Source organism: Cupressus sempervirens, chromosome 3, assembly GCF_028749045.1.
Source record: "Cupressus sempervirens isolate cs-2001-9-10 chromosome 3, ASM2874904v1, whole genome shotgun sequence".
Classification (NCBI taxonomy): domain Eukaryota; kingdom Viridiplantae; phylum Streptophyta; class Pinopsida; order Cupressales; family Cupressaceae; genus Cupressus; species Cupressus sempervirens.
The window spans coordinates 105,679,965-105,690,493 of record NC_143120.1 but is presented as its reverse complement, the minus strand read 5'-3'; the positions used below and the strand labels follow the sequence as shown (position 1 = coordinate 105,690,493).

General features: G+C 31.0%; 1 protein-coding gene across 2 annotated transcripts; it reads right to left on the bottom strand.

Moving 5' to 3' along the window:
* Window positions 1-1,134: 1,134 nt before the first annotated feature.
* Window positions 1,135-4,124, bottom strand: LOC149564999 (uncharacterized). 2 transcript variants are annotated; one of them, XM_089818530.1, is made up of 3 exons: window positions 3,880-4,124; window positions 3,369-3,775; window positions 1,135-1,821 (listed from the first exon to the last, which is right to left on the bottom strand). In XM_089818530.1, the coding sequence occupies exons 1-3, from the start codon at window positions 3,944-3,946 to the stop codon at window positions 1,435-1,437; spliced, it is 861 nt and encodes a 286-aa protein (XP_089674656.1). In that variant the 5' UTR covers window positions 3,947-4,124; the 3' UTR covers window positions 1,135-1,434. The 2 variants fall into 2 exon arrangements, with proteins under 2 accessions (XP_089674656.1, XP_089674655.1); XM_089818529.1 differs by having other exon boundaries at window positions 3,865-4,122.
* Between the last annotated feature and the right edge of the window lie 6,405 nt (window positions 4,125-10,529).

The following is a 10,529-nucleotide window of genomic DNA, read 5'->3' as shown; positions in this document are numbered from 1 at the left end:
AGAAAATGAGTCAAATATTTAATATTTGTAGATTTGTTTCAGTTAGTTGTCCATAATTCTTAGAAGTCAAATAGTTCTAGTTAGTTGTCAGTCATATCTACTTTGTTGTCATTTGTATTAGTTTGTTGTCATGTGTATTAAAGTATACTTATAGGATCTTATTGAATTCAAATGACTATAAATTTAGATTTTCTAACGATGAATAATACGATGTGAGTTATTTTTTTCTCTATATATATTTATTTTGTTAGTATAGATTTTTTTATATTTTAATACAGTATATAAGAGTCATATTTATGTTAAAAGATGTTGTCTGTGTTCTTAAGAATATCTTCTGTGCTACTGAAATAAGCTAGAGAAGCAGTTATCAAGGAGATGAAGCCTAAAGAGGAATCACTAGATCTTGATGGTGATGATGATTTCATTGACGACAAGACACTTATTTTATCTTGAAGAGTTCAATACTTTGAAGAAAAGAAATGATGTAGTAGAGGTTGGTTAGATGCTCAATAGTCATTGGTGCTAACAAATTGGAGAAACTATATCACATTGAGGTTATGAGACACATATGTGAGGATTGCTGTCCAATAGTTCAAATGATGTTCAATAGTGTTTGAAGCTTGGATGATAGTTGCATGATTGTACCAACAACTGGGAATAGATCGAAATATCTTCCCGATCCACAAATTGCCTTCAAAGAAAATACATAATGTATTTCCTAATGTATGTCAATATAATGTTGTATCATTAAGAGGGAGTGTTGAAATTTAGTATTCTAATGATTAAAAAGTTAGAGCACGAGTCAAATAAGATTTGTAGGTCTATTTGAATTGTTATCAGATAATTCTAGTTAATTGGCAGTGATATCTAATTTATTATCATATGTATTAGCCAAATGACTTTATGTATTTGTATTTTGTAATGATGAATAATAAGCTACAAGCTATTTTTTCTCCCTAGTTATTTCCTCTAATATAGCAGTTCCAGATTAATTGACTGTTTGATGATGTAAAAATGAAAAAAGGAAGAAAGAGACACAATCAAATCTAAAAACATATTAAATAATGTCTACAATTTGTTACTTGCCTATAGATGTATATCTTTAAAATGGAAAATAATAGCTGCACATAGCTCTGAAGCAGAAATTTGATGTTTCAGCTGTTTCATTGTTCAATGTAATGCATGCAGTGGATAAATAATAATAAAAATATAAGGCCAGTTGCCCCTTCCATGGGACCAATTCTAAGGACTTCAAACACGTTACATAGTCATGGATGGGCAAGACATTCGCATATACGGCAAAATGACAAGTAAACAACCCCAAAATACACATACATTTTGTCTATATAGTTGTTGAGCATGCCGACAATTGCATAGGGACAATTGTGGAGAATGTAAGGTGGACGGGAAGGTAATTGAATCTGCAGTACTCTTTCACGGTTTGGCGTGTGAACAGAAGGTAAGCCACTGGCTCTCCTCTGCGGTTATTACACAGTCGTCGTAATAAAAATCATCACAAAAATTATGAGGAAATATGAGGGTTTGAAGTTTCTGTCCGCTTTCCTCGTTGTTCATTTGTGAAGGATTCGAATCGACGTGGCTGCAGAAGCTTGCAGGGCTCATGCTCCGTTCTCTAATTCCTTCTTCACCTTTGTTGTCGACAATTGTTTCTTGCGTTTCCTCTTGTTCTGTGTTATTTTGAGCTGTGATTTGTATTGCAGTGCAGTCGGAGGATGTAATCGTAGGTTGCTTCATTTCCTTTTGTTGTTCCGTCGGCTGGCCTTTTCCGGCCTCGTGAAGCTCCTGCTTCAACCTTGCAACCTGCAAATCAAGTCAGTTCAATGAAGTACTCGTAAATTTGCAGTGTCGAACGCGCAAAGATCCTTCTTTTTTATTTAATTGTTTGTTCATGTAATGCTAGTTGAATGATGAATTTTTACTTTCCAGGTAGAAACCGTCACAGCTTGAAATTCTTAGAAAAAATTTAAAACACAAATTTTCTTCATAAATATGTTACGCTTTCACATAAACCGAACTTAGGGTTTTCCTGATGATGTTAATGGATGCTTAATTTCCTTCAAATTTGATTTTCCGACGATATTTGAACTCGACTTTTTCTTTGATCGCTGATGATCCTTTAATTGCAAATTTGCAAACTGGTTTTACTTTACTAAATATAAACCAGGCTTCATGAGTTTTATATTTTCGAAACTAGAATACAAACAGAAGATACGTGATGCACGCACTTAAGCCAAAGAAATAATCTCAAGTCAAACCTGCCAAATCTTTTTGGCTTTTCAGCTACCTTACAAAAACCTTGTTGTGTGGGGACTTAACGCAGAGCATTGAACAGCTCAGTGCCGGCCATTCCTGAAATTACTATGCAGCAAAAGTGAGTTGAGTTTTTAAAGTTTACTTACGCTGCTCAAATGAAATTTTAAAGGCGTGCGTAGAAAGATCTGATTAAAAAATGACTTAGATTGGACATTTCCTTACCAGGCAGCAGTCTTAAACCTCCTACGCTTCTTTCCTGATTAAAGTTTATTTACATTGCTATCATGAAAAGGTAAAGGCGTGCGGAGAAAGCTTTGAGAATAAAATGACTTTAATTGAACATTTTATTGCCAGGCAGCAATCTAATCTTAAACCTCCTCTGCTTCTTTCCTGAATAAAGTTTATTTAGGTTACTACAATGAAAATCGAAGGCATACGTAGAAAGCTTTGAGAAGAAAATGACTTGATCGAGAATTTCCTTACCAGGCAGCAGGCTTATAAGATCTGCTATGCTAATTCGTTGATTAAAGTTCATTTGCGTTACAATAATGAAAATTTGAAGACATGCGCCGAGAGCTTCGAGGGAAAAATTACATTGATTGAACATTTCCTTACCAGACAGCAGGCTTAGACCTCCTATTCTTTCTTAATATATGGTTTTGATGCTGCTTACTCGCACTCAATTTTTCCGAATACTGCTTCAATATCCAGGAACTCTCTATTTGTCTTGTTTACATCTAAATTAGGATTTAGACTCCAGATTTCCGTTACCAGGCTTAAAATTTCGATCTTTCTTAATTTTATCTGGCTTTGAGTGAAGACGATTTAAATTCAAAAATTTAATGCGCATCAACCGATCTAAATTCACCTTGCTCTGTAAATTTTTTAGAAATCCTGTGTAAGTGATCGAAATTCAGCTGGCTTCAAATAGCATGATTTTACTCCAATATTTTAATCAAAATTATAACTCTCTCTGCTTCGAAAGAAAAAGATCTTTGATGAGTCTTCATTTTTAGCAATTTCGGAGAAATCCTACTTCCATATTTAAATTTCAATGCATACTTGAGCACAAAAGACATTTAATTTTCCTTTACCTCGGCTCGCAGCTTCTCCTTTTCGTAGAGCACAACGTTGAACTGCTGCTTCAACTGGTCGTACTCTTTCTGCAGCTGCTTAGTCTTCCACCTTGCTCTTCTGTTCTGGAACCAAACCGCCACCTGCCTGGGCTGAAGTCCTAATTCCGCAGCGAGCCGCATCTTCCTCTCCGACTCCAATTTATTTTCAACTTCAAAGCTCATCTCCAGCGATTTCACCTGCTCTACGCTCAGCCGCCTCTTCTTCTCCGCATATCGATTCCCTCCTCCGCTGGCCTCCTCGTCTTCATTGCACAAGCTGCTGCTTTCTTCATAAAAACTATCATACAAGTTCAAAGCTTTCCTGTAATATGCCTCACCGGAAGCAGTCGGTAGCGAGGATCCTCTATCCAGTCCGTCCGCATTCCCTGCAAAAAAACACACATTCAAAAACCTCAAAATTTTGATCAAAACATAACGTCCAGACTTCGAATCCTCAAAACCCCACAAGCCATACTTGAGCCGAACATACGAGGCAAGATCTGCTGAAGTTGGTGTAATTGAACCGCCCGATCGGCAGTCCCAAAGTTGAAAGACATGATATATCAACACCGATCGAAGCACGCACACTATCTATTCTCTTCCCCGCAGCTTAAAATCTTCTAAAATCTTCTCCTCCTCCGCTGGTTTCTTCTCGATGAAGATGCATCCAAAACTGCATGTATGGAAATCCGTGTATAATGAATTTAAAACAGTATTATTTGCACCGAGGTCAGAGTTTCGAATCCCCAGGCCTGCCTAAAAGTTTAATTTGACTATTCACAGGCGGGCCCTGGCAGCTCACAATGGCGACGACGTCGCCAAATGGCACCGACCTTCCTTCCTCCTTTTCGGGTGTCCCCTCTATATTTAGCGATTTTCGCTTTTCCCGCTAAATGCACCGCTAAAAATTACGACTTAGGGAGAGAACAAAGTCCACAGACCATGTTGGGCGGGTGTGGGCATTGAATGGGTGTGTCAGGGTTGCAGTTTTCCGTTCCGTTACGTGACGGGCGACTTAAGTGCGGCATTCGTTAGTTTGGGTTTGGAAGAGGCGTGTAGAGGCTTTTGTGGGACCCATCCGAATAGCTTGACCGGGTTATCCTTATCACCTCCTCCTGCACGTGACGCTCGCCATCGTTTTTAGTTTAATGCACTTGTCCTGCCTAACAAACGTTGAACATTTGAACTTTCAGCTTTAACTTCTCCAAATTTTTGTTTTCGTGGTTGTCACCGAGTCCACGTCTGACAAACAGACAACTAGCAGTCGTATTAGAAATCAGTTGTTTAATAATGTGAAATGGTGATTAATTATTATTAGAAGAATAAAAAATTTAAAATATTTTAAAATTCTAAGAATAAAATATTCGATTAATTATTATTGTGATATTGGGCTTGCAACATAAGTCTATAGGTGCTCGATAATAAAATTATTATTTTTAAATATAATCTCATGTGAACAAATTAGATTGTTAATACTTCTCAATTTAATAACATAATATTTACTAAAATATGTTAAATATATTAATCAATATTATTTATTTAAATTCAATTTATCAAATATAAAAAAATCATCACTTAAAAAATTCTCATCAAAAATTCTATTATGAAAAATTAATTCCACAGGTTATTCATTCCATAGTTTTGTAGTTTAACTTAACAACAAATGGAAGAATATTGATTGCTTCTATATAAAACAAAATGCATACATCTATTCACATAGAATATACTAATAATCATTAAACATGAGAATAAAATAAATCAAATCACACGAGGTGTGGACTCAATATAAGGAACTGTGAGTGCATTCATAAAAACATTTCTCCAAAAAGTTTCAGAGAAAGATTATATGTCATTGATCCATGCAAATTTAAACAAAAATTTTTTTAAACAAATATTAGGAATTTTGCAAGGCTATGCAAATTTGAAACACTTGTGTGTAATGTCACATCAATTTTATTGTAAAAATGAAAGTTGGTGAGAAATTGTTAAATAAATTATTACAATTCAAGGTATATCATAAACTAATCAGACAATCGAATTTCAACATTCATCTACAACAGTGCTCTAATGATTTCAAACAGGGATCTTTCATAAATACAAGAAAAAATCCATAGTTGTTTTGGTCGACATAGCAAGGTAGAATGGATTTGCATGTCATGACCTTCATGTTTGTCTTGTCTTTTTAACCAAAGAAAGCTAAAAAATTTAGTCCAAAAATCTCATACAAAGTGCAAAAGCTCCAAAAGATTTAGTAAATTGATATTTTAATTAGCAGTTAACTTCATCACTAAGAAAAGTTGGTGTTTATTAATAAATAATGAGACATATAACATTAATTTAAAAATGGGTGGGACTCACATTTTTTCCATAAAAAGATTGACAATCTTCCAACAATTTTTATATTTTTCTGAAAGTAAAGTTCTAAGCTAAATTATATGATTGTAAATATATTAAGTAGCATACTTATATTTAAAAAAATATAGGTAAATAAGAAGAAATGTCATTTTTCAAAAGATAAAATATTTTTTAAGTAAAATATGGAATGAAAATTTAATCAAAATATATGATAATTTTCATCAACCTTGAAACCCTTGACCTTTAGAGATTTTGAAATTTAGATGATGAAACTAAAATAAGGATATTTAAATTTTTTTAAAAAAATTGTAATAATTGATGCAGGAGCATTTTGGGTGTAAGGACAATCTTGCATCACTCAAAAATATTTATATTTTGTCTTTTCAATAACTGTTATTTTAGTACATAGTTGTTATTTATGGAGGCTTACCATTTTTAGTAAGTTGGTCGTTTGGACTTAAAATGTTCTAATTTCATACATGGAGGTTCATTTTAGATATTTTAGCCCACCAGTAAAGTTTCATTGCAATAATAGGTGTGTTTGTGAAGTTACTGAAAAAAAATTATACTGGCAATGGAGTATAAAACATTAAACTTAGTTTTGAAGGCCTTAGAGGATTTGAAATGAGGCTGAACTCCAATTAACTTGAGTTTGTGCAAGTTAGCAACTATAGATGAGAATTTGATATTTCTGAAAAGGGCCAATTGGAGCAATGTTTGTGAGTTATGGTCTTTGGAATTGTGCTACTTGAAATCATAAAATTAAAATTATTTGGGTTGACTAGATAATGTAATAAAATACAAAAAAATGATGATAATTTATGGTTGGTCAACCTCAATATCTTAGGCTAAATTTCTAGAACCTTCTTGGGCAGTGGAAAATTGTTTGTATAAAGGAGGACTGTAGGGTTCTAGGGTAGTTCTAGGTTGTTAATGGTGGCTTTGGCTTACATAATTTTGTAAGGAAAATGTTCATGTGGCTTTCCATGTTGTATTACTGAAATTTGTAATTTCATACTTTTTAAAAGATAATAAGAAGCCCATTTTCTATTCTTGTGAATTGTTTTCATTCCTCTATTTGTTGTTTATATATACGTTGATAAGGTGAGTACCCTCCATCAATAATAATAATAAATTTAATTTTAATGTTAAAATATTATATTTATAAATTGGAATGAGATTTTTATATTAGTGAGGCTCGCCACTTAGCATGTTCTTCAAATGGTAGTGGTGGTGTTGTCCCCACTTAGGTTCAAACCTCCACTAGGTCATTGTGATTGTGGGCTTGTGCCTATGTTGATCCAACGTGCTCGTAGGTTTGGACCTCAACTATGCAATAAGGTGATGAGATTTCCTATTTGACCTAGGTCTTAATTCAATATCAAAGTGTTTCATGTGTCACTTGTCATGTTTAAATTTTACTAAACACTAAAACAATAAATTGTATTAGCAAACAATAAATAAAATAATATCCATTTTCTTCATACTTTAATCTATTATGAACTTTTATTTTATCAAAATAAAATTTACTAATATTTCAAAATAATCCTAAAATCTAATCGAACATAAAAGAAAACATAGTAAGAACAAATCCCAAGCCATGAAGATTAAGCATTCAATCTAAAACATTAATATGAAATAAAAATCTAACAATTTGCTCTTTAATAAACCTAATATCAAATAGAATTCAAGTGGATTTACAAAGCTACAATAATTTGGAAAAACAAAAATAGTGTATCAAATTCCTAAAACATCATTCATGCAAGATCTTATATCAATATGTGTTTAAACTCTGATACATCTTTCCTGTATACAATTTTGATTTTTCAAATATAGTGTGTTGTTGGTAACTAAATTGCTTAGGAAATTAGTAAGGAATTATGTGTTCAATTGCAAATTTCCTATGTGAGTGGAAAATCAATTTAGGAATATACAAAAGTGGATGCAATAACTTCATTTAAAGAGATTTATGATGAAGATGAAATAGATGGATTGCAAATAAGAAATTATTGGCCTTCAACCACATGAGATGGTAGAACTCTTTAAATTTCATGAATTTTGAATTTAATATACTATTTTAATTGGTTGACTATTTAGATTCCATATATTATAAATGATTATTACTGTCATTTCTTTTTTAAGATAGTAAAATGGACATCAATTTTTTTACAACTAATGTTTACAACCAAATTTCTTACAATATACAAAACCTCTTATCTTAATAAATTGGTATAATTCAAGGTACTTTTAACAATTATTTTGCATTTTTTTACAATATTGTGTAGATAGAATATAAAAATCAAAACCAACAAAAATTGCATGGAAATTTTTTGCGATATCTGAAATTTATTTTCCATATATGATGGTGTTATTTTTGTGAATAATAACATCCCCAACAATCCTCTCATACTTTGTATTAGATTTGGGTTAGTTTATTTTGATAGGGACTTTTTAAATTCTATGATTAGTGTAGTTTTTATATACTAAGTTTCATGGATTTAATCTAATTCACATATTTTTGAGTTAATTTTAGAGTTTATTATCAAATTTTGTTAGATTTTTAAGCATAGTAGAGATTTCCAAATTTGATATTTTTTACATTTAAATTATATTTGAAATTCTTATATAAAAGAATAAACTTTAATATATTATAATAAATTCAAGGTGTCTATTATTCATGCATGTACTAGATTGTCTTATCAATTGACATGAGAGAGTGTGTATGACACATTCAACTTCTTTTAAGATTTACATTTAGCAATAGAATGGAGCTTATTGCAATTCAACGACCATACTTTTTTACCCCTAATTTAATTCTTTACAACCTTTTTTTGCAATGAATTTTTAGAGGCAATATATAAGATTATCTAAACTCTTTGATGATTATATAGTGATTATGTCATATTTATGATGATTTATTAAAAAAATTAAGTAGATTCATATTATTATATGTGTTCTAAGAAGAATCCAATAATTAAATTTTCTCTAGGTGTAATTGTGATATTTTCCACTTTGATTCAATCTTATTACTATTGTTTCTTAAGGTAGAATCCTACAATTCCTATTCTAAATAGAGTTATTATTAATTTTCTCTAAGAAAAATCCTAATGAGGCTTTTTATAGAGTTATTATTAATTTTCTCTAAGAAAAATCCTAATGAGGCTTTTTATATCTATGCACAGTTACCTATCATTTTCATTCCAACCATAATCACATTATTTATTTTTGTATAACTCCATTATAATGTTTCTTTTACCTTTCATTCAAAGACATTGTTGAATAATTATGTATATGCCTCTTCTATAAAAATTTTTAAAAATAAATAAAAGCTTTATCTTTTATGCTATAAGTTTCTAGGCAAAAAACTCCTTGATAGGAAAGTGTGTGAAATTATTATGTTTATTTTATATCATTTATGAGACTATTTGAATATTCTAGTTTCATAATAACATTTTCTTATTTTGACATTCATATTTTATAGTTCTTGCATGCAAGACAAAATAGAGGCAAATGTAGGAATGAAAAAATACATGTAGCATACATTGTAACTCTTTATTTTGGTCTCACTTTGGTATTGTTTTCCTTATATTATTTGAGTATAGTTAAAAATAGAATTTTTTTCCAAGATGACAAAGAATTCCCTCCGTCAGTGATACATTTCCTAATGTATGATCAATCACTTTGAAGTTTATGATCTTAATATGGTTACATAAAATTGGACAAACATTTTGGGTTTGTTTGCAAGTATTTTGAACTTTAGCTAAGAAATATATCGATCCATCTATTCAACGTGCAATCATGGAGGATATTTGGATTAAGGGTAGACATTGAGTTATTCTAGTGATTACAAAATAAATATTCATTTTTATGCTTAGGATAATACTTCTATTGAGCATCCATTCTTAGATAAGACTCGTCTTTATGTACCAAAATAATTCTTCTAGATTTTGTGCGTAAGCATGTTTTCTTTTTACCATAATATTCAACTATATAAATAAAGAAGCATATTCATCATAAATAATATAATAAAATAAAATAAAACACACTTGAATATGAACTTTCTAAATTACCCATATATAGGTAAACCTAATTTCTAGAGCTTGGTCTAATGGACACATGTGTGTGCTATCATTATATTAATATAAGACAATTAAAATTATCACCACATAGTGCTACCTCATAAATAGGAGAAAACTATTAATGAAAAAGAAAACTTGGAGTCTTAAGAAACAAGTCAAGACAAAGCATGATATGGAAATTAATGAGGGAAAGCATCAAAGCTCCTCGTGAACTTAAATGTAATATGTTGAAAACTAATGAATAGGAAATTATAGTTATTGAACTATATTTTTGAGATATAAAATATGAATTGCAGTAGTCAATTTTGCAATTGGACATTATCATACGATAATATTTAATAATATTGAACGTAATATGTTGAAAACTAATTAGTAAGAAATTATAGTAATTGAAGTGTATTTTTAAGATGTGAACTATGACTTAAAGTAGTAAATTTTGCAACTGGGCATTATTGTACTATAGTATTTTAGTAATATTGGGTGTGAACCTATTCCATATCTTAAAATAGAATATACTAAAAAATATTTACTTTTTGTTCAAAAAAATTGGACTAATGTAAAAACAAATTTTTAGGTGACCTAGAACCCCATACAACAATTAACCAAGAAAACATATTAAGTTCAAAGTATAAGAAAAATAAATAGGGTTTACAAGGACCTGAAACCTTAGATATAAAGTATTGCAATAAGAAACAAAATCCCGAAA